The 25010-nt window shown below is 49.4% G+C and overlaps 1 protein-coding gene across 5 annotated transcripts in view; it reads right to left on the bottom strand.

The window, feature by feature from the left end:
- The window catches only part of LOC140427160 (synaptopodin), a 154147-nt gene that overhangs the window by 73540 nt on the left and 55597 nt on the right, over window positions 1–25010 (bottom strand). For all 5 annotated transcript variants that reach the window (XM_072512718.1, XM_072512722.1, XM_072512721.1 and 2 more), the window contains one exon: window positions 12785–13915. In XM_072512718.1, coding sequence (XP_072368819.1) covers window positions 12785–13181 — 397 coding nt within the window. In that variant the 5' untranslated portion in view covers window positions 13182–13915. The remainder of the gene's footprint in view (window positions 1–12784; window positions 13916–25010) is intronic.

The following is a 25010-nucleotide window of genomic DNA, read 5'->3' as shown; positions in this document are numbered from 1 at the left end:
TGGACTCTGTAAACTTGGATGGTTATAAAAAGTTTATATCTTTTTAAGTGGGCTCGTTACCTTCACTATTAAATGAAGAAAAGGGCAGGGGAAAAGAAAAAGGACTTGTGTTTGTCTTGCGCCTTTCACACCTTGGCAAAAATGGCTTCACAGCCAGGGGAAAAACCTTTTGAAGTGGAGTCGCTGTTATATGGAAGCGGTCGCAGTTTACTACAAAAAATAACTCCTTAAAACGTGAAGGGACGAAATTATGTTTACCTTTACCGTCGTGGGGAGCGAGCGGGCCAGCAAAACAGCAGGTCAAACAAGAGATCAAAGGTAGCTCAGACTGGTGACACGTGGGATGTGGCTCTCCACTCGGAAGCAGTGCAGGGACCAGGGGCTGTTCCCTGTTTACATTTGCGGTAGATTCTCGGGAATCAGTTTCAGAATTTGCAGGCGTTAGCCCTCGAGGAGTTACAGAGGAGGACAGCGACTAAGCACAGGAAGACATGAGCAAACATGCAGAATGGGCGTGTAATCTTTCAATGAAATTCAATAGAAATGAGGGAGAGACAATACAAACTGGGAGGATTAATAAGGAGATCACAAAGTCCTTGGAAAATAAAAGTCCAATAATAATAATCTAGTCTTACTGGGGTAGAGCAGTAAAGAGTGAGCAGATACACAAATCCCTGAAATTAGTGACACAGGTTAATGAGGCCAGAAATAACGAAAGCAGGTTTCGTGCGAGGATTCATTGCTAGGGGGAGGTCTTGTGGCATAGAGGGTAGCACCCCTGCCTCTGGACCAGGAGCTCTGGGTTCGACTCCCATCCCAGGGCTTGGCACACCAAGGAAGGCGCATTCGTCACATGGCCACGCAGGTTGATTGTCAACCTGCAAAATCCTTCCAACGCGCCAATGGCAGGTGGTGAGAGCGGGAAAGATCCCTGGTTGGCCCTGCCTGATGCCTCTCAAGTTGTACCCTCTGGCTTCAGGCAAGTGGCCTGTTCCAGGAAAAACAAGCCACCAGGGCAGTGGTAAACCTACACTTTGTCTGCCTTGCCCATCTTTAGATGTGGGAAGTCTTCGAAATGTATTCATTTCTAGACAGCTGGAACTGAACACTAGAGAGGCTAAGTTGAACTCGTGTAGCGTCTTCGTTAGATCACTGTGAACAAGTTTGTGCCTTGATATCGCACACATCAAGGCGCTCCTTGCAAAAAATATTCTAAAGAATGATGTCAGAGCAATCAGGAAAACTGAACAGTCTGTGGTTCTTTTCTGCAAAGACGAGAAGGAATCATTTAATAGAGAAATGTAAGATTGTTAAAGAATTTGAGGCATAGAGAATATTTTTCACTTGCGGGAAATACAAAAACTGTAAGAGCATCAATATAAGATAGTTATTAATATATTTAATACAGGATTCAGGAGACAAATATTTGTACAGTGGGTTGCAGCTCTACGCTAGAGACCTGAGCACACTCCAAGTGCAAAACCTACAGAGTGCCACACAGTCGGAGGTACTGGGCGAGACTCTCCTTTTGGGAGTCTATGTTCTCCCTCAGGAGGTGAATTGCAACTGATTTACGCACTCTCACTGTCCTTCGCCATGCAAATTTAAGTGGTTAGAGCACTTCAGAGTTACTCAACCGTGAAGGAAGGTGAATGGAGCAAGGCTGACAGCTGTGTGCGTGTGTGTGGACGCTGTCAATCACAGCCTAGTCAGAGAAATGAATGAATGGCTTGCAGCTGACTGGTTCCTCTTTCCAGGACTTGACAGGTGATGCTTCCTGCATCTGAGCCAACAGGTGTATTGCCCAGGTGAGTGCAGGTGGTGCTTCCTGCGTCTGAGCCAACAGGTGTATTGCCCAGGTGAGTGCAGGTGATGCTTCCTGCGTCTGAGCCAACAGGTGTATTGCCCAGGTGAGTGCAGGTGGTGCTTCCTGCGTCTGAGCCAACAGGTGTATTGCCCAGGTGAGTGCAGGTGGTGCTTCCTGCATCTGAGCCAACAGGTGTATTGCCCAGGTGAGTGCAGGTGGTGCTTCCTGCGTCTAAGCCAACAGGTGTATTGCCCAGGTGAGTGCAGGTGATGCTTCCTGCGTCTGAGCCAACAGGTGTATTGCCCAGGTGAGTGCAGGTGGTGCTTCCTGCGTCTGAGCCAACAGGTGTATTGCCCAGGTGAGTGCAGGTGATGCTTCCTGCGTCTGAGCCAACAGGTGTATTGCCCAGGTGAGTGCAGGTGGTGCTTCCTGCGTCTAAGCCAACAGGTGTATTGCCCAGGTGAGTGCAGGTGATGCTTCCTGCGTCTGAGCCAACAGGTGTATTGCCCAGGTGAGTGCAGGTGGTGCTTCCTGCGTCTGAGCCAACAGGTGTATTGCCCAGGTGAGTGCAGGTGATGCTTCCTGCGTCTGAGCCAACAGGTGTATTGCCCAGGTGAGTGCAGGTGGTGCTTCCTGCGTCTGAGCCAACAGGTGTATTGCCCAGGTGAGTGCAGGTGGTGCTTCCTGCGTCTGAGCCAACAGGTGTATTGCCCAGGTGAGTGCAGGTGATGCTTCCTGCGTCTGAGCCAACAGGTGTATTGCCCAGGTGAGTGCAGGTGATGCTTCCTGCGTCTGAGCCAACAAGTGTATTGCCCAGGTGAGTGCAACAACAGTAATTTTATTCACTGCCTCTGTCAGGACTGCTCTCTAACTTCCAGATAGGGATTTATTTTCTGGGGGACCTGGAGCGAGGGTCTCCCTCTTCAGTGGCTCTCTGTGGGGGATCTCCCTATCTAGGGGGGCTCAGGAGGGTGGGGGGGAACTGCTGGTGGTGGGGTGAAGGGTGGACTTTGTGCCAATTCTCTTAAGGAGTCACCCCCTTCACCCACTGCAAGGCCCACCATGTCAGGGCAACGCTGGGAAATACCTGCAGTAAATTCGCACCCGCTGGAGTGCAGGCGCGAACCTCGATCCCGCCGCTAGCGGAGGGCTGGAGCACCGCATCCGCATTCGCTGCCGCATCGGAAACCTCGCTACCGACTGGGGGCGGAGGATGAATTTCGTCCGCTGTCTTTTCAGATTAGACATTAAACCAAGGACTCACTTGCCTGGATGAGTGCAGCTCCACTCAGAGAGCTCAAAACCACCCAGGTCAAAACAGCCCCCTTGATCGGCACCCGATCCACCACATTAAACATTCACTCCCTCCACCACGGATGCAGTGGCAGCTGTGTGTACCACCTACACGTTGACTTCGCAACTCAGTGGGGGGCGGCACGGTGGTGCAGAAGTTAGCATTGCTGCCTCAGGGTGCCGAGGACCCCAGTTTGATCCTGGCCCCGGGTCACTGTCCGTGTGGAGTTTGCACATTCTCCCTGTGCTTACGTGGGTCTCACCCCCACAACCCAAAGGTGTGCAGGGCAGGTGGATTGGCCACACTAAACTGCCCCTTACGTGGGAAAAGAAAGAATTGAGTACTCTAAATTTATTTTAAAAAAGACTTCAGAACTCGCCAAGGCTCCTTCGACAGCACCTTCCAAATCCATGATCTCTGCCACCGAGAAGGACGAGGGCAGCAGATTCATGGAAACCCCACCACCTAGACGTTCCCCTCCAAGCCACTCACCATCCTGACTTGGAGATATACCGGGCGTTCCTTCGCTGTCGCTGGGTCAAAACCCTGGGACTCCCTCCCTAACAGCACTGTGGATGTACCTACTCCACATGGACTGCAGCGGTTAAAGAAGGCAGCTCACCACTACCTTATCAAGGGCAGTTAGGGATGGGCAATAAATCCTGACCTTCCTTGTAAAGGCCACATTCCGGAAATGAATAGAAAAAAAAAGAGAAGAACAGGTGAGTTCTTCTCTGTGTCCTGATGCCATATTTATTCCTTAACTAACATCATTAAAACATATTATGTGGTCACCTATCCCATTGTGGTTTGTGGATCTTGCTCTGCACAAATAGGCTTCACATTTGCTACACGATGACGGCGACTACGCTGCAAACAAATTGCTTCATTCATTGCAAAGTACTTTGGGAAGCCTTGAGATCGTGAACACAACATTATGGAAATTCTAGCCCCTCTTTCACCAAATTGTTATAAATTATTTAAAGAGTTTAACCTCACGATGGCTACTTTTGCTGATGGGTAACAGCAGGGCTTTGTCAGCTGTCCGGCTCTCTCAGCTCGGCTCGAAGAGGATTCCTTGAGCAGAGATCAGCTGGAATCCTCGCTGATGTGCTCTGTCCACAATTGGTTGCAGGTGTCGACTTCAGCTGTAACGTTGCAGGAACACGCTGGAATGAATTTGCTCCCGGGAAGAATGTGTTCCTGCAGGAAAAGTATTTGAAACCTCCTGACGACCCAATGGATGAACTGACTTCCTCGCCTGTTGCCCGCCCACAGCCACGGGAATAGATGGCAAGTTCAAAGCTGACGCGGTTCCGGTATCAACCTATCCGTGATCAGTATCTATCAGATCCGTGTGATCTGGGCGTTAGAGTCAGCAAAGGAAAAGGAAAGGCGCAGGACCAAGACATCCACCCATCTTCCCCAACACCATGGCTGCTGGAAAGGAAGGCGTGCAGAGAGATGAACATGGAGGAAATGTTAGTCACTTGTGTGGTCCACATCTACAGGGTGTGGAATAACCAGCTATGGTAACGAGAGCGCGATGTGTATCATCATGTAACAGTGGCATCACCGCTCATGTGCAAGAGGATGGCAAGAGAAGACTGACAAGTCTGTACAAATGAGAGATGTACTTACCTAGAAGCTTGGAATGTAGCATAGTGTGAATAAAGGAACTTTGAAGAAAGTTATCCCTAAGTCACTCGTAAGAAGTGGGAAACCTTTCCAATCTAGAGCAGCCCACAAGTTACCTGAAGAGAGATCCAAGTGGAAACCAAACCACAGGGCATCTTAAAAGCACAGGAAATAAGAACAGGAATGGATCGTTTGGTCCCTCCAACCTGTTCCACCAATCAACAAGATGATGGCTGGCGCTCCATTTTAGTTGTGCCTTTCCGCCCACATCCCTCCGTTCCCTGCAACTCCCAAAATCTATCAGTGCTGAATTTCCTCAACATCGGGGCATCCACACAGCCCTCGGGGATGGAGAATTCCAAAGATTCACGGCCATTTGAAATAAGAAATTTCTCCTCATCTCGGTCACCTTATCCCGAGACTATGACCCCCCCGCCTCCCCCAACTCTCTAGCCATGGGAACAGACTCTCAGCACCTTCACTGTGAAGCCCAGTAAGAAGCCCATGCACTTCAATGAGATAGCCTCTCTTGACAATTGCAGCTATGAGGAGAGATTGAATAGGCTAGGGTTTGATTTCCTCCGAGCAGAGGAGGCTGCGGGGTGACCTAATTGAGGCGTACAACGTTATGAGGGGCCTGGATAGGGGATTGGTGGAAGGATTAGAGAGGTCATGAGGGAAAGCCTTTTCACCAAGAGGGTGCTGGGAATCGGGAATTCACTGTCTAAATTGGTGGTTAGGCCTGAAATGCTCAACTCTTTTTAAATGGCACCAGGATCTGCATCTTTCTTCTAGGTGTGTGATGAATGATATCTGTATACATATGTACCTTTAATGCGCAGGCCCCTTTAAGACCGGGTTTGGAACCCTGGGGGACTCTGCCTCTGGCTCCGCCCCCAGGAAGCTGTATATAAGGTTACGTTCAGTAGGCAGCGTGCAGTGAGCACACTTCTCGGCAGCTGTCTGGTTTTCTGGTTATTAAAGCCTTTGTATTATCAAACTCCTCTCCAGAGTCGCAATTGAGGGTATCTCAAGGTGTGAGTTAGTGCCTCCACTCCTGGCTGGGGAGCGGTGTGTCGTGTTTGGTCGCTGGCTGGTTCTCTGCCAGACCACTAGGTGGGGCACACTGGGGAGGGCATTCAAGAGGCAATCAAATGTTAAAAGTTACGGAGGGCTCGAGTCACTCCAGAGGCAAGAGACCGCGAGACAAAAATATGCAAGAAAAGAGGGGGGGAAGGTTGAAATTATGTCTTGCAAACCATTTACAACATTCCATAATAACACAATTAAGGAATGAGCTTGTTATCTAATCCTACTTTCAGCTCCAACCTCCTACTGATCTTCTGATATTGGAAGGTACCTTACTTGTCTCTACTTCATTGCTATCACTGTCACATTTCTCCCCCAAACCTGTCTTTCTTGTTCCCTTCACTTGCTAATCGCCTGTTCTCCCTGAGAATCCTCACTGTATTGAACCAACATTTGTCATCTCAGCCCATAACTTTGAGAAGATGGTGACGGTCAGCCAGCTTGAGCCTCTGCAGCCCACCTGATAGACTTAACTGTCTAACTTAACTTATTCTTACCCAGTTTTTCCACGCTTTGGAACTCCTCAGCTCTTCAATCTACCCGTAAAAGCTGTGAAAGCCTTTTCCCTCCCTCAGTAACCCTCCAAACCTCCCTCAGTCTCCCCTCCAAACCTCCCTCAGTCTCCCCTCCAAACCTCCCTCAGTCTCCCCTCCAAACCTCCCTCAGCCTCCCCTCCAAACCTCCCTCAGTCTCCCCTCCAAACCTCCCTCAGTCTCCCCTCCAAACCTCTCTCAGCCTCCCCTCCAAACCTCCCTCAGTCTCCCCTCCAAACCTCCCTCAGTCTCCCCTCCAAACCTCCCTCAGTCTCCCCTCCAAACATCCCTCAGTCTCCCCTCCAAACCTCCCTCAGCCTCCCCTCCAAACCTGTCTCAACCCTTCCTCCTGCAACCTTGCCAAAATCCGCACTTGGCCACGTTTGACAGACACGTTAGGGCAGCACGGTAGCATAGTGGTTAGCACAATGGCTTCACAGCTCCAGGGTCCCAGATTCGATTCCCGGCTTGGGTCACTGTCTGTGCGGAGTCTGCACGTTCTCCCCGTGTGTGCGTGGGTTTCCTCCGGGTGCTCCGGTTTCCTCCCACAGTCCAAAGATGTGCAGGTTAGGTGGATTGGCAATGCTAAATTGCCCTTAGTGTCCAAAATTGCCCTTAGTATTGGGTGGGGTTGCGGGGATGGGGTGGAGGTGTGGGCTTGGGTGGGGTGCTCTTTCCAAGAACAGGTGCAGACTCGATGGGCCGAATGGCTTCCTTCTGCACTGTAAATTCCATGATTCTAGACGCCACCTTTCCTCCTGTAGTGATCTTTGCATGGGTATGTACAGAAGGGGCTGATGGGAAATGGAAAGACAACTAGGGGGCAGCACTGGCGGGTATAAAGGGGGAAGCAAGCAGCCCTCTGGGCTGTTTGGGTGGATTAGACTGTGAGGAGAACAGAGGCAGAGATTTAGCTGCTAGTGTGGTCAGGCCTAGTTGTAATGTATAGAAGAGTTGTAACCTTTCTACCAGTTCAGTTCTTAAAGTAAGACTCACGCAGTTATTTAAGTTGAGTTACTCAATAAACTTTATGTAAAACTTCTGGACGACTTTGAGCCTTCTTCCGAAAGCCTTTGCTGTAACTGAATTGAGTCGCACATGCTACCTGCCACACAGGTAACAAAACACCTCCTACCTTCCACTCCCTGTGGTATTGTCCGCAGTAAGACCAAGCTTCTTGCTTCTGGAAGGAAAGCACTCAGCCTAACCTCCTGCTTGCCTGGCGATCCTGTCACCTTTAATCAGGTTTTGGCTGGGTTTGCCATGGATGGCTCTTGCAAAGCACAGTTATCTTCTCCAACCTTTTCTTTATTTGACCAGTTTAATGATTAAAAGGTAAAAGGCGAGAGGCTGACCTTTGACAGCACTCAAGGCCCTCCAGGAGCGCGTCGCAAATTTGAGATCTCTTACATCGCAGGAATCAGCAATCGGCTTGTCGTGCCTGCGATCTCTGATAGACATTTGGCCCCACCCCCCCTCTACATTTCTCTGTTGTAAATATTTATCCATTTCCCTTTTGAAAACTCGTTTGCATTTTGCTTCCCTATTGCTTCAATCCTGAGGACCAGGCTAATACTCCTGGGACGTGGGTTCAAATCTCACCACGGCAGAGGGTGGAATTTAATTAAAATTAATAAATTCAGAATATAAAACTCAGTGACCATGACGACTATCATAGATTGTTTTTGCGTAGGGTAAATGGGACCTCCTCCTATGCAAGGATGAGCCTGATGCAGTTTAAGGTGGTGCACAGGGTGCATATGACTCGGGCGAGAATGAGTGGGTTCTTTCAGGGGGTAGCAGATGAGTGTGAGAGGTGTGGGCGGGGGCCAGCGAATCATGCGCACATGCTTAGGCGCTGCGAAAAATTGGGAATATTCTGGACGGGAATGTTCGCGGTCTTAGCCAGGATAGTGGACGAGGAGGTGGACACGGATCCTTTGGTGGCGATATTTGGGGTTTCAGAGAAGCCGGAGCTCACGGAGAGGAGGAAGGCCGATGTCGTGGCCTTCGCCTCTCTGATTGCACGGCGGCGAATTCTACGGGCGTGGGGGTCGGCATCACCACCGGGGGTAGCAGCTTGGTTGGGTGACCTGTATGACTTCCTGCGGTTAGATAAGATAAAGTATGAGTTAAGGGGCTGTGCAGGGGGGTTTGAGAAAAGGTGGGGGATGTTTGTGACCGTGTTTGAGGAACTGATCGTCACGGGGAGGGATGGGGGTGAAAAAGGGGGAAAAGTTGGACAGGCTGTATAGTTGATTGCTGGGAAGTATGTTTCCCGGGGTGTTTATTTGCTGTAACCTGTTTTGATACAAGTTTGCAATAAAACACATAAAAAAAAATATAGATTGTTGTAAAAACACACCTGGTTCACTCATTCCCTTTAGGGAAGGAAATCTGCCGCCCTTACCTGGCCTGGCCTACACGGGACTCCAGACCCATAATATGTGGTTGGCTCTGAAATGGCCGAGCGAGCCACTCTGTTCATGGGCAATTAGGGATGGGCAACAAATGCTGGCCCCGCCAGCGACGCCCACATCCCATAATAGAATAAAGCAGTCTGGGATTCCTGGCGCCGCCACTGTGAATAACCTCTCCACTCTCTTAATCGCCATGATATCCGACTCAATGTAGGGTTCCCCCAAAATCTGGGCCTAATATTCTGCTTGTAGCCTGACCAATGACCAATTAGCATTTCAGGCTAATTTTCACCCGTCAGGCGAAAGGCCAATCTTCATGGGTTTTCCCCCAGGTTTGTATCACCATCCTGGCTTTCCACCAGCTGGTAATTTCAGCGATCCAACGCTCCCACCAGGAGTTTCACCCAATGGGAACCGCAGGTCGCAAGCGAGCTACAACACAAAAGAAAACTCAGTCCATTCCAGCTCCGTTGCCTCCCAGGAGATACGTCCAGTTAGCTCGAGAGGCTGGGGAGAGTGGGGGGTTGGAGAGAGAGAGAGAGCTGGGATTCATCTCCTTGGAGCCCCGAGAGGGGATAGGTTAGAGGAGATTTTACAGAAGAAGTGTTCAGAACCACATGGGATTTTGATAGAGTTAATCAGGAAAAAATGTTCCCAGTGGCAGCACGGAAGAGAACCAGAGGACAACGAAGACCTGGCCAAGATGAGGAGTTTGTTTTTTTAGCAGTGTGTTAGCATCTTAAAGCACTGAAGGAGGCCATTCGGCCCCTTGTGCACATGTCAGTACTGAGTCCCGTTCTGCCTGATCTTACCCATTACCCTGTAATTTTTCTCCTTCACACCAGGAACCATGTGGTAAACCACTGTAGTGTATAATATGTGTATTATGGTAAACTGCCACTGTATTGTATGTAATGTGGTAAACCACTGCCTGATGGCTCCGCCTCCCCTTGGGCTCGGTGTAAAGGTGTCTAGGTCCCCACCTCTGCCCCAGTTCGGGATCAGAGGCCAGGAGGCTTTCTGTTTAGCTTATTAAAGCCTCAGTTACGTTCACTACTCGTCTTGTGTTCACTGATGGTACATCTAACCCATTGCCTTTAGAAAGTAACAGTTGAATCTGCTTCCACCACCCTTTAGCTGTGATCTGGAATGCGTTGCCGAAAAGGGTTTTGATCTTCGGAAAGGAAATATTTGCAAGGCTATGTGAAATGAAATGAAATGAAAATCGCCTATTGTCATGAGTAGGCTTCAATGAAGTTACTGTGAAAAGACCCTAGTTGCCACATTCCGGCGCCTGTTCGGGGAGGCTGGTACGGGAATCGAACCGTGCTGCTGGCCTGCCTGGGTCTGCTTTAAAAGCCAGCGATTTAGCCCAGTGTGCTAACCCAGCCCCGTTGAATTGAAGCAAGGAAATGAACCTTTATCGGGTCTCACAGAGTTGGGGCGGGTGGGGGGGGGGGGGGGGCGCTTGGCTGGTGGTGATGGGGGTACCTCTCACTCTGGGTCCCTGATTTTTAGCCAAGTTAATTGCGAGGTTCACTTGTTCTCATTGTGAGGCACCACGGCCTCAAACTCTCCTGCCTCTGCCTCGGGAAGGGTACGGTTTCAATTCTCACTCAGCACAAAGTCCCTGGCTGACACTGCCCATGCAGTACTGAGACTGTCGGAGGTGTCATTTCTTCAGCTGATACATCAAAATGGACTCGATCTGCCCTTTTTGATGGATGTAAAATAACCCATGGCAAGAACTTTGAAGATAAAGAGCGGAGCTCTTCCAGGTATTCCGGAATCATCTTTCTTCCTCAACCCACATCAGGGAAGTCAGATTATCTGGTTATTATCACGTTGCTGTTAGTGGGAGCTTGCTGTGCACAAATTGGCTGTCACATTTCCTATGTTACAAAAGTGACTACACTTTAGAAAACATTTAATTGGCTGGGACAAGACCAGGGATGTACTTGTGAGGCTGTATAAGTCTCTGGTCAGACCCCATTTGGAGTATTGTGAGCAGATTTGGGCCCCGTATCTAAGGAAGGATGTGCTGGCCTTGGAAAGGGTCCAGAGGAGGTTCACAAGAATGATCCCTGGAATGAAGAACTTGTCGTATGAGGAACGGTTGAGGACTCTGGGTCTGTATTCGGAGTTCAGAAGGATGAGGGGGGATCTTACTGAAACTTACAGGATACTGCGAGGCCTGGATGGAGTGGACGTGAAGAGGATGTTTCCACTTGTGGGAAAAACTAGAAGCAGAGGACACCATCTCAGGCTAAAGGGACGATCCTTTAAAGCAGAGATGGGGAGGAATTTCTTCAGCCAGAGGGTGGTGAATCTGTGGAACTCTTTGCCGCAGAAGGCTGTGGAGGCCAAATCACTGAGTGTCTTTAAGACAGAGATAGATAAGTTTTTGATTAATAAGGGGATCAGAGGTTATGGGGAGAAGGCAGGAGAATGGGGATGAGAAAAATAACAGCCATGATTGAATGGCGGAGCAGACTCGATGGGCCGAGTGGCCTAATTCTGGTCTTATGTCTTATGGTCTTATTTGATTTGGGATGAGCTAAGATGTTGAAAGTTGCTTTCGAAATGCAAGTCGTTCCTTTTCTCAGTGAAAATGCATGGAGAGAGGTCCTGAACTTAAAAGGGTTGAGCTGATGGAAAGCAACGCAGACTGAGTTCAAACTTCACTCCTGTTCTTTGTTACCCTTATCCACCCTCTCTATCTATGAATGGCTGTAACGATTATTGCAGCATGTTCTGTAGAGGAACAGAGCAGACTTTGAACTCGTTCACTCGCCTTCCTTGAGTTAACCAACCCCCTCACCCTCTTTTGCTGCCTTTCATGTGGGAATGTTTCTTTTGAACACAATTTGAGGATTGGGAGCGACACAGCATCTGGCAAAAAGAGGGAGGAGTGAGGAAACGCCCTCAGCGACGGCTCCTCCAACCTCACCCTCAGAGACACAGACTGCAGCAATTCCCTCTGACAGTGCAGCACTCCCTCAGTACTGACCCTCTGACAGTGCAGCACTCCCTCAGTACTGACCCTCTGACAGTGCAGCACTCCCTCAGTACTGACCCTCTGACAGTGCAGCACTCCCTCAGTACTGACCCTCTGACAGTGCAGCACTCCCTCAGTACTGACCCTCTGACAGTGCAACACTCCCTCAGTACTGACCCTCTGACAGTGCAGCACTCCCTCAGTACTGACCCTCTGACAGTGCAGCACTCCCTCAGTACTGACCCTCTGACAGTGCAGCACTCCCTCAGTACTGACCCTCTGACAGTGCAGCACTCCCTCAGTACTGACCCTCTGACAGTGCAGCACTCCCTCAGTACTGACCCTCTGACAGTGCAGCACTCCCTCAGTACTGAGCATCTGACAGTGCAGCACTCCCTCAGTACTGACCCTCTGACAGTGCAGCACTCCCTCAGTACTGACCCTCTGACAGTGCAGCACTCCCTCAGTACTGACCCTCTGACAGTGCAGCACTCCCTCAGTACTGACCCTCTGACAGTGCGGCGCTCCCTCAGTACTGACCCTCTGACAGTGCAGCACTCCCTCAGTACTGACCCTCTGACAGTGCAGCACTCCCTCAGTACTGAGCATCTGACAGTGCAGCACTCCCTCAGTACTGACCCTCTGACAGTGCAGCACTCCCTCAGTTCTGACCCTCCAACAGTGCAGCACTCCCTCAGTACCGACCCTCTGACAGTGCAGCACTCCCTCAGTACTGACCCTCTGACAGTGCGGCACTCCCTCAGTACTGACCCTCTGACAGTGCAGCACTCCCTCAGTACTGACCCTCCAACAGTGCAGCACTCCCTCCGTACTGCACAGCGAATGTTTGTCAGAGGTATGTGCCCAAATATTAACATGGATCTTCTGTTACGAACATATTTGATTTTCTAGCTGGCCGTTTGTATTTTATGAATGCCATAAAATGATACCGCGAGCGTCTGAAGTTCAGTGTTAGCCATGAGAAAATAAAATAAGTTTCCTTACTTGCTGGTCTCTGACGTGGAGCGACAGCCGGCATTACAGGTGGCACGACCTTTGGAGCTGTGCATTGACCTTCGCCCCTTGACTCAGCCTCGCCTGCTGTGCATTGCTCAGCTCGCCTGTTAAATGAGCAGTCGCCTTCGCCCAAGGTAGCGTGCTGCAGCCCGACAGCCACCCCGCCGCGGCCAACAGGTCCCAGAGCCTCGGCGATGCCATTTTCTTTGTCCATGGTCGTGAATTCCTCCTTCTCGCCCCAATTCCCCAGGTGGTTCTCCTGCCCCAGGGGGCGGGCTGAGATGGGCGGCGGGGAGACCTCGTCTCCCGCGGACCATCTTACCTTCGGCTCAGCTGGGGCCTGGATGAAATAGTCACGGGAATGCGCATCTGCCTCCACCTGCATCTGGCTGGAGTCTGCGAGTCTAGTGTGGAGGGGGGCGGGGGAAAGTTTCAGGAAGTTGATGGAACGTCGCCGCACTTCAAGGATGTTTGGACAGTTTCCGACTTTAAGCGGATAACCTAAAACATTAATTAAATCCCCAACGTGTTGCTTGTTGTTTTGACTTTAATCTTTAAGCGTGTGTGCCTCTCATCAATCCCCAACTTTTGGAAGGTTTATTTAAAAACTGTGTTGAGAGTTAAATCCACTTGTTCGAAAATTATTCAGGTAGCAGAGAAGCGGGATTCTGCTTTAAGTGTCTTCAGAAGAGGCGAACCAAAAGGACTGGGATTGAATAATATCCACTGTATGTTTTCAGAAAAACCTATTTGCAATTGTGTCTTTGTGTTTTCTCTTCCTTAAGCAACATTTGACTGATTTCCTTGACTCTGTTGCCTGCTCGCTCCGACTTAGTTACATTACGGAAAAGGTGCCGGGGTGTTGCAGGGTTCAATCAGCCTCGAGCCTCTCCGGGACGTGCGAGTTTGCAGTGCTTCAAGTCCGGCAGGTGCTGTCCACTAAACGGCGTGCTAAAGGTGGCCTGGGATTCTTCATCGTGCAGCACCTTCCCTGATGTTCCGAAGATGAGCTGCGGGCAGTTGGAAGGAAATTCCTCACATTGCCTCCCACGTCCAGGCCTCCAGTAGCCGTCCGGCCAAAGCCTTGCCCCTCCTTGCGAGACGCTCCTGTGTAGCCACCTAAAGGGAAACATGAGAGAGATGGATTGAGAGCAAAGCGTGTGTGTCTCTCCGGCGTTCCCCAACTAACCAAAGTGCTTATTATGAGGCTTATTACGCCCCAGTTGAAGCTCTGGGGACCAGGGCAGATGGTGAAATCTGAATTCAGTAAAAATCTGGAATTAAAGGGGTAATGACACCATTGCCGGTTGTCGTAAAGAAACATCTGCAACACTGATGCCCGTTTGAAAGGAAATGTGCCGGTCCTTAATTTGCAGGTTCAGTCGGAAGATAGGAAGGCAAATGCAATGTTAGCATTCATGTCAAGAGGGCTGGAATACAAGAGCAGGGGTGTACTTCTGAGGCTGTATAAGGCTCTGGTCAGACCCCATTTGGAGTATTGTGAGCTGTTTTGGGCCCCATATCTAAGGAAGGATGCGCTGGCCTTGGAAAGGGTCCAGAGGAGGTTCACGACAATGATCCCTGGAATGAACAGCTTGTCGTTTGAGGAATGGTTGAGGAGTCTGTGTCTGTACTCGTTAGAGTTTAGAGGGATGAGGGTTATTGAAATTTACAGGATACTGCGAGGCCTGGATAGAGTAGATGTGGGGAGGGTGTTTCCACTAGTAGAAAACACTGCAACCAGAGGACATAATCTCAGTCCCTCGTTGGCCTTGAACTGACTGGCTTTTCAGAGGCATTGGAGAGTCAGCCCACATTGCCATGGGTATGGAGTCACATGCAGGTCAGGCCATGATTCTTTAAAACAGAGATGAGGAGGAATTTCTTCAGCCAGAGGGTGGTGAATCTGTGGAACTCTTTGCCGCAGAAGGCTGTGGAGGCCAAATCACTGAGTGTCTTTCAGACAAAGATAGATAGGTTCTTGATTAATAAGGGGATCAAGGGTTATGGGGAGAAGGCAGGAGAATGGGGATGAGAAAAATAACAGCCATCATTGAATGGCGGAGCAGACTCGATGTGCCGAGTGGCCTAATTCTGCTCCTATGTCTTATGGTCTGATGGACCATAAGACCATGGCAAGACCTGCATGCGACTCCAGACCCATGGCAATGTGGTTGGCTCTTTGATGCCTCTGAAGCCAGTCAGTCCAAGGCCCACTAGAGATGGGTAATAAATATTGGCCAAGCCAGCGACGCCCACATCCCACGAGTGAATAAAAAAAAAACTAAATTCCCGTTTTACTTGTGGACATATTTTGGCGGAGGAAATGAGGAGAGGAGAAGCGAATTGAACAAGGCCATTTCAAAAGGAAGGGGAGCTGGAACTGGGAGACAAGGAAGCTCATGCCTCCAAATCCTCAAACATGACAGGACAAGTTGAGAAGCTGGTAAATAAAAATCATACAGAATCCTTAGATTTATAAGTAGGAGCACAAAGTACAAATCATAGAATGGTTACAGCACAGAAGGAGGCTGTTGGGCCCATTGCCCTCATACTGGCTCTCTGTGAGAGAACCTCAGTGAGCCCCACTCCCCTGTCCTTTCGCGCAGACCTGCAAATTCTCTCCGTTCGAGTTCTTATCCAGCTCCCTTTTGAAAGCCACGATTGAACCCAGGCTCCACCACACTCTCAGGCAGCGCGCTCCGGATCCTAACCACTCGCTGCGTGAAAACGTTCTCTCTCCTGTCTTAAATCCGGGCCTTCTGGTTCCCTGCCTTTCAGCCGATGGGAAACAAGATCTCCCGGTCTGCTCCTTCCCGATCCCCCTTATCATTTTTGAACACCTCCTCCTGGCTTTTCCTAGTCCCGATCTCCAGCGAGCAGAGAAGGTTAGAGAGAAGATTTGATAGTCATGCTAGGCCTTTTATAAGTCACTGGTTAGGCCTCAGCTGAAATATTTTGTCCCATTCTCAGCACCACGTCTCAGGAAGGTGGTTAAGGGTTTGCAAAGGAGATTTATTACAATGGCGCCAGGGCTAAAGGCATACTGCTACAGGGGGAAGAATGAGACAAAAAGAGGATTTGTCTTCTCAGAATGGAGAATGTGAGGAGGAGAATTAGTTGCAGTGGTTTTGATAGAGTAAATAAGGAGTAATTGCTTGATTAATAAGGGGATTTATTGATTAATAAGGTAATCAGGGGTTATGGGGAGAAGACAGGAGGATTGGGATGAGGAACGTATCGGCCAAGATCGAGTGGCATAGCAGACTCGATGGGCCGAATGGCCTAATTCTGCTCCTATTCCTTACGGCCTCTTTCCCCATGCAGTCAGAGACCAGGATTCTATGTAAGGGAGCAATGGGGAAAAAGGCGATCAAACATTTAATATGATCCATATTTGTTACAGATTGTGTATGATGTGGTCCCCCAATGTCTCTGATCACATTTGCGTTGAAGAGGAAATTATACCATTTAGACTGGTGAATGTTGAAGAGTTTAATTGAGTCGGAAGGCGCAAAGGTAATTTTCCCATCTGCGTGCCAGATTTGTTTTTTGATCACCCAGGCAAAGGCTTCTTGCATCCTTCGGCAATGATCCTTATATTCTGCAAACCATAGAATGACACCATTCGGCCCATCCTTCCCGTGACTGACCCACTCCACTTTCAGTTGTACTTTTCTCCATTTTTAAGTGTTAACCCATTGGTGGCCAATGCACAGGGCTTGAATCTGGACCGAGGGATAGCAAGTGCCGACGAGGACATCACCCAGCAAGACAATTAATAAATTGTTTTTCACCTGACGTTATTAGGTAGGAGATTCATTTTTCCCACAAGACTTCGCTCTTAAATGGATGTAAGAGTGTGGTCTCTTCTTGTTCTTGATTCCTCCACAAGAAATCATAGATATAATAGAAATGTCCACAGAATGGGGCCATTCAGCCCATCCTCCACATGCTGGCCGAATCCCACTTTCTGTCTGCCTTGATGCTGACAGCATCACCTAGTACTTTTTAAATGTGATGACAATTTCTGTCCCGACCACTCTTTTCAGTTTTAGATCCCCTCTACCCAATGGATGAAAGAAAATCACCGAAACTACCCCCCTCTTCCCCCCCCCCCCTCCCACCCCCAATTATTGAAAACATTCATTCATGGGATGTAGTCAGCATCAGTTGCCCATCCCCGATTGCCCTTGAACTGAGTTGTTTGCTCAGCCAATTCAGAGGGACTGTTAAGAGTCAACCAGATTGCTGTGGGTCTGGAGTCACATGTAGGCCAGGCTAGGCAAGGACATGGAATATAGTACATAGAACATAGAAAAATACAGCACAGAACAGGTCCTTTGGCCCACGATGTTGTGCCAAACCTTTGTCCTAAATTAAGAACAAATTAATCTGCACCCCATCATTCTACCGTAATCCATGTATCTATCCAATAGCTGCTTGAAGGTCCCTAATGTTTCCGACTTCCACAGACAGTGCATTCCATGCCCCCACTACTCTCTGGGTAAAGAACCTACCTCTGACATCCCCCCCTATATCTTCCACCATTCACCTTAAATTTATGTCCCCTTGTAATGGTTTGTTCCACCCTGGGAAAAAGCCTCTGACTGTCTACTCTATCTATTCCCCTGATCATCTTATAAACCTCTATCAAGTCGCCCCTCGTCCTTCTCCGTTCTAATGAGAAAAGGCCTAGCACCCTCAACCTTTCCTCATAAGACCTACTCTCCATTCCAGGCAACATCCTGGTAAATCTCCTTTGCACCTTTTCCAAAGCTTCCACAGCCTTCCTAAAATGAGGTGACCAGAACTGCACACAGTACTCCAAATGTGGCCTTACCAAGGTTTTGTACAGCTGAATCATCACCTCACGGCTCTTAAATTCAATCCCTCTGTTAATGAACGCTAGCACACCATAGGCCTTCTTCACAGCTCTGTCCACTTGAGTGGCAACTTTCAAAGATCTATGGACATAGACCCCAGATTTCACCGGCAGATTTCCCTCCCTCAGGAACATGAGTGAACAAGCTGGGTGTTTACAACAATCGATGTTAGTTTCATGGTCACTGAGACTAGTTTGTAATTCCAGATTTATGAATTGAATGTAATTTCCACCAGCCGTCATGGTGGGATTTGAACCCATGGCCATTCGACATTAGCCCGGGTCTATGGATTACTAATGTCGAGTGACATTACCACTATGCCACCATATCCACCATCAAATTGCTTTCAATTGCTATCCACTCTGTCCAGACCCCTCATCATTTTATCCACCTCAATTAAATCTCCTTTCAGCCTCCTCTGTTCGACAGAGAACAATCCCAGCCTATCCAATCTTTCCTTTCCTTCACAATCTGGCGACATCCTCGTAAATCTCCTCCATACCATCTGCACTCACTGCGATCACATCCTCCCAGTAATGTGGGGACCAGAACTATATCCTGCACTCTGGCTTTGGTGTAACTAGTGTTTTATACAATTCTAACAAAACTGTTTTGCTCTTATATTCTGTGACTCACCTAATAAAGGGAAACATTCCATATAACTCATTAACCACCTTATCTACCTGTTCTTCTACCTTCTGGAACCTGTGGAAATGAACTCCAAGGTCTTTCGGTTCCTCTCAGGATCTCCCCATTTATTCTGTATTTCGTATCCTCTCCAAATGCATTACCTCACCCATCTCTGGATTGAGCTCCATTTGTGCACTGCCCATTTGACCAGTCCTTTGATATTTTCCTGCAGTCTGCAGCTATCCTCCTCACCATCAACCACATGACCAGTTTTTGTATCATCTGCAAACTTCTGAATTATGTCCTCTGTATTTAAGTTTAAATCATTGATATTTATCCCAAGAATAGTGCATCAGATCTCCACTGGGAACAGCCCTCCAGTCACCAAATTGCCCATCATCTATTGTCCTCTACTTCCCCCATTGAGCCAGTTTTGAATCCTATTTGCCACTTTCCCATGGATCCCGCAGGTTTTTAGTTTACTGACCGGTCTGCCACGCAAAATCTTTTCAAAAGCCTTCCTCAAATCCAAGTAGACTACATTAAATGTGTTACCATATCGACCCTCCTTAGAAATGACCTTTCCTTGGCAAGCCCATTCGACTTTCGTCGTGGCAACAGATCATGGCCCGAATTACTTACGGGCATATTAAACTTTTAAATAAGACGTGTGATTTTTAAAAACTGACATCCAAGCCAAGATGGCCGAGAACGTAAATTCCGAAAATGTAATTAGCGACTATTGTGTGGATTATACTCAGTCCCGAGAGAGACCATGGAATGTCACACCTGGAGGCTGCCAAGGAACTTTAGACAGAGGCATTTCAAAGGAAGAAAAGCGATGCAAATATTTAACTGTCATCTCCTGTGGAGATAATGGAGGTTGATTACCATCAGAAGAAACTATCTCCTGTGAGATATATCCCAGACTGTGGGCATAATGTGATTTGAAAGAAGGCAGTTCCTGAGCGATAGGCATGTTTGTGTTTTTCCCCTTTCAGGAATACACAAGAAAAGGAGTTACAAACCAACTGCAACTCTGGTCTCTGTGTGGTAGTCAGTTTTCCAAGGTCTACTGTATTATGTGCTGTGAAGGTCGCAGCTGAAGAATATCCACTCAACATCCCTATGTCTGCAGGTAAAGAAACCTACGTCTCTGAGTGGTGGAAGCAAGAAACAAGTCAGCAAAGCCACTGTCGAAAAGGAATCAGGACAACTATTATTAGCTAACGTGCAGATCCAAGAAGCTCCAAACCAACTGCTCAACTACCAAAGTCAGCAATGCCGGAATCACCCAACTTAATGGCCACAACATTTCAACATCTATTTGTCGTAGATGAGCCTAAGGCTGATAGTACATATTTTTTCACTTTTATTTTTGGACTCACTTCTCATTCGTAATCTGTGTCTGTGTGTGTTGCGTGTTTCTTTCCCCTCACATTTTAGTAACTAATAAATTTGCTTTTTTCTTAACTCAAGAAAGATTGGCTCCTTTGAGTATATTTGGACCGGGAAGAGGTATCCATGACGGAAGAGTACTATTTGAATTAACCTTGCCGCTCCCAGCTGAAGGGGGTTGAATAAAGAGGGGGAGTGTATAACCCGCATGAGACCTATGGGGTAGAAGCAATAAACCTCCCCATGAGCCTCGTGGAGTACAAGCTACCCTACTGAGGGCCGGCCAGTTTTGGTACCGACACCTCAGATCCGGCTGGGATCTGGAGAATATTATGCACACTAAACTTTTAATACGACTAGCTTCCATTATCCACTCACCTTGGACTCATCTGTGGTCACTAAAGGGAGCCAGTTCATCCCTCCCCATCCAGGGGCATAACAATTTGGGGCATCTTGCTGGTGACCAGTCCAACACTTTCTTCAATCAATCAACACCATTCTAGTTGATGATTAATACTGTTGCACAGATATTCTCTCCAATAATCTTTCCACCACTGAGAGTAGACAGGCTCTGTAATTATTGAGTCTATCTCTTCCTCCATTTTTAAACATTAGCTTCTGGACCGTGCCACAGAGGGTTTGAAAATGATGGTCAGCTTCATTTCCACCCTTTCCTTCAGCCCGGGATGCTTTTCATCTGGACCTGGTGGTTCATCCACCTGCAAAAACGTTGAATCTCATAATATGTTTATCCCATCCGATATTTCACACTCCTCCTCCTTAATTACAAAGCCTGCCTTGCCCATTTCTTTTGTGAAGACAGATGCAAAGTATTCATCAAGAACCATGCCCATAGGGCGGCACGGCGGCGCAGTGGTTGGCATTGCTGCCTACGGCGCTGAGGACCCGGGTTCGAATCCCGGCCCTGGGTCACTGTCCGTGTAGAGTTTGCACATTCTCCCCGTGTCTGTGTGGGTTTCACCCCCACGACCCAAAGATGTGCAGGGTAGGTGGCTTGGCCACGCTAAATTGCCCCTTAATTAGAAAAAATTATTGGGTACTCTAAATTTATATTAAAAAAACGAACCATGCCGATGCCATGTGCCTTCATATTCCGCCTCTTAGTCCCTAATTAGCTCTACTCTTTCTTTACCATCTTGCTCTTAATATATTTATAAAGAATGTTAAAAGGGGGAAAACTAATTTATCAATCAATATCTTTTTATGCCTAGCATTATTAATTTCCTTTATAATTTCACCCCTGTGCTTTCTAAACTCCTCTGGGTTTTCTGCAGTATCTGATCAGGCTTTTGATGTCTGACGTCGGTTTTCCTATTTTATATCATCCTACTTTCTAACATCCTTCACATTAAAGGTGCTCTAAATTCGGCAGTCCCGCCTTTTTTCCCATTGTAGGAACTATTTATTCTGTACCCTTTCTCGTCTGTCTGAGACGGTCCCGCGGGATGGAGGATGACTCTGGTTTCGGTTTGATGGGTTCCGAGATGGGCGGTGAGTACATTGCGTGATCTGCAGACTCCCCCACAAGGCCGGGCAGGTGGTGTTTGAGGGGTTGGGTAGGTGAGTTGTTTGGAGATTTACGCACTCCCTCTGCATAGTCCTGATGAACTCTCTCGACGGGACTGGTGCATTCCCGAATGAACTTAATCCATTTTGATTGGTCGCAAGCTAGGATCTACCATGTGTTGGTGGGGACCTATTCAGAGATGACCTGAGGATGTCCCTCAAGCATTTTAACTGTCCTCGTGGGAGACCCCTCCTGCTCCTGAGTTTAGGAGTCCGGTGTCAGGCCTACGAATGAGAAGTTCTACCAAGCGACACTGGTTTTGAGTGATTAGAGTGTTGATGCTGGGCAAGTAGTCTTCAGAGAGGACGATGCCAGCAGATTTTGTGGATCTTGTGAAGGCACCATTGCTGCTACTTCCTCAGTGCTTTGAGGTTCCTGCCGTAGGTTGGCGGTGCCCCTGAAGCCTATAGGTGGGCAGGAATCACTGCCGCTCGCTAAACCACGACCAGAGTCTGAACTTGGAAATCCTGGGTCTCAAATATTCTTTGCCACACTCAGCTGAAAGCTGAGCTGGCAGGCTCGAGGCGGCGATGAGCCCTTTCCATTTCTCCATCGCACACTTCCCACTATCCTGACACTGATTTACCTTCAAGTAACTGCTTCCAGCCCACTTTTGCACAATAACATCAGGAGAGGTGGCCTTTCCCCAACTGAGAAGCTTCTTTCCTGATCCTTTACCACAAGTATGCTAAATCTAACCCGAACTGTGATCACTAATCACAAGTGAGTTACGAGCCACGTAACCTGATCGGACACAGCTTAAACACAACTTCCTCAACTCGTTTGGTGATTTGGGGTGAGGCATGTTTGGAGAAATTTAAATCGACAGAAAACACTCGCCTCCCCACATGGCTCCGGGGGGGGGGGGGGGGGGGGGGGGGGGGGGGGTCGGCTGGGGAGAAAATGAAAATGAAAACAATTTGCGTCATCTGTCGCTGGTGACGGTGAAAATAAAACCCTTCCCTCCGGTGGTGTGGGGCCTAAATCTGGGGCTGGAATGTGCTGAATGTCCGACTGGTGTTGGTACCTTGCCTCCTGGATAATTGGTTCAACAAGCTGTAAAAGACAGGGGATGGGCTTTGAGCCTTGCGGGGGAGCCCCTGGGATCTGCGAGCCTAAAGGATCCCTGCCCATTTGTGGTCCGAGAGACTGCACTCAGTACATTCTGCACACTGTATTTTTATAACATCATCCTCTCTTGCCTTAGAGACCTGTGCAAGTTAGTGGAAAGGACTCGCAGTTCATTCCCAGTCTGACAGGGTGGCATTATCAAAAACAACAATAATTTGTATTTAAATAGACCCTTTGACATTAAGAAACATCCCACGATGCTTCACAGGAGAATTAGAAAAGATAGAGGGCGGGATTCTCCATTCCTGAGACTAAAGTGCCGATGCCGGGGCAGAATTCGTGGACTTTCACGAAAGCAAAACTGGCGTTGAACCTATTCTGATTCCGTTACTGTGGAGGGACTAGCACCATAAGGGGCTGTTTAGCACAGGGCTAAATCGCTGGCTTTGAAAGCAGACCAAGGCAGGCCAGCAGCACGGTTCGATTCCCGTAACAGCCTCCCCGAACAGGCGCCGGAATGTGGCGACTAGGGGCTTTTCACAGTAACTTCATTTGAAGCCTACTTGTGACAATAAGCGATTTTCATTCATTCATTCAGCACCACGTGGAACACAATCGATTCCAATAAAGAATGGTGCGGGATTCGCCAGGTCCATGATTGACACTCGGGAGGCTGACAAGCGGCAGCACTGTTTGTGCTAGAGCGCACCCATCCCGCGGATGTGTCGGCTGGGGCCAGAGGGCACCCAGAGGGGTGGTGTGGGTGGACACCTATACGACCCATGTCCCTAAGTTCACAGTGGGTTGTCAGGGGTGTGCGCAGCTGCATGGCTGCCTTGCCGGCTGCGGCAATGCTGTGCCATGCCCATCCACTCTGACTTCACTGTCCACCCCCCTCTACTCTCCCCGGCCCTGGCAGAAACCTCCCCAGTGTGGTATTATCAGGTATTGCAGTACCCGAGAGGCTGAAGACCATTGGTTAAACCTAGGAGTTTACCATTGGCTGTTTTGTATGTAGCTCCGCCCTGACAGGCGGGGTATAAGAACTGGTGCCGTCCCAGCAGCCCTCAATCTGTACTGAAGCTGCTGGGGAACAGTTCTAGTCTATTAAAGCCTTCAGTTATGTTACCTCGTTTTAATAGCAATTGATTGTGCATCAATTTAATAGACTACTACTTAAGCTGAAAGGATGGATCTCCGAATCTAGCCGGAGTGTCTGAAACTCAGCCCCCACGCGGAGAACTCTGCGGCGATCTTCAAGCACTGGCTGGCATGCTTTAAAGGCTACCTCGAGACGGCCGGAGGCACACTCTCGGGGGAGCAGGAACTGCATCTCCTGCACTCAAGGGTAAGCCATGGGATCTACACCCTCATCGAGGAGGCGGAGGACTTCGATGTGGCGATCGAACCGTTAAAAGGACACCCTGTAAATCAGGTCTACGCACGTCACCTGCTTGCAACAAGACGGCAAAGCCCTGGGGAATCGTTGGAGGAGTTCTACCACGCGCTACTGGTGCTGGGCAGAAACTGTGGCTGCCCGCAAGCACATGGAACTCCTAACCCGGGATGCCTTCGTAGCAGGTATGAGCTCCTCAGAGATCCGCCAGCGGCTCTTAGAAAAAGACACCCTGGGACTTAGAGAGGCACGGGCCCTGGCAGGGACCATGGACGTTGCCTCCAGAAGCGCGCAATCCTATGTGCCCGACCGTGCGGCGGGCCCCTGGGCTGCGTGGCATCCCGCAGCGGCAGCCCCACAGACTTTCCCTGTGGCCCCGCAGGCCTGCGCTGTAAGATGGCCCGCTAACTCTGTCAGGCCCCGCTGTTTCTTCTGCGGGCCGGCGAAGCACCCCCGCCAGCGCTGCCCGGCCCGCACCTCCACCTGCAAAGGGTGCGGCATGAAGAGCCATTTTGTGGGGGTCTACCAGGCACGAGCAATGGCCGCGGTCTCCAGTGGTGACTCCGGACCACCGCAGCAACCTTCCCATCGGGCCCCAGGCGGCCAGCATTCACCGCCACCCCCCTATCCTAGGGCCACGTGCGGCCCACGGATGCAGCCATCTTGTTCCTCGGACACCACTGGACGGATGGGCACCGCCATTTTGTCCATCCCCGACCACCATGTGCGACCCATGGGAGACGCCATCTTGGATGGGGCCCCAGGACCCCAGCACGGCCGACTACACGCTGACGTCCTGCCTGATCGACTCTGGGAGTACGGAGAGCTTTATACACCCCGACACGGTAAGGCGCTGTTCACTTGTTACCCACCCTGTAAACCAAAGAATCTTCCTGGCCTCCGGTTCACACTCAGTCGAGATAAAGGGGTTCTGCCTAGCAAACCTCACGGTCCAAGGCAGGAAATTCAACAATTTCCGCCTTTATGTCCTGCCGCACCTCTGCGCGGCTACCCGCCTGGGATTGGATTTCCAATGTAACTTGCAAAGCCTGACCTCCAAATTCGGCGGCCCTATACCCCCCCTTACTGTCTGCGGCCTCGCGACCCTTAAGGTCGACCCGCCTTCCCTGTTTGCGAACCTCACCCTGGATTGCAAACCCGTCGCCACCAGGAGCAGGCGGTACAGTGCCCAGGACCGGACCTTCATCAGGTCAGGGGTCCAAAGGCTACTGAGGGAAGGGGTCA

Source organism: Scyliorhinus torazame, chromosome 7, assembly GCF_047496885.1.
Source record: "Scyliorhinus torazame isolate Kashiwa2021f chromosome 7, sScyTor2.1, whole genome shotgun sequence".
Taxonomy (NCBI): domain Eukaryota; kingdom Metazoa; phylum Chordata; class Chondrichthyes; order Carcharhiniformes; family Scyliorhinidae; genus Scyliorhinus; species Scyliorhinus torazame.
Note: the sequence above shows the minus strand (reverse complement) of the source record. Positions and strands in the feature narration are given on the sequence as shown.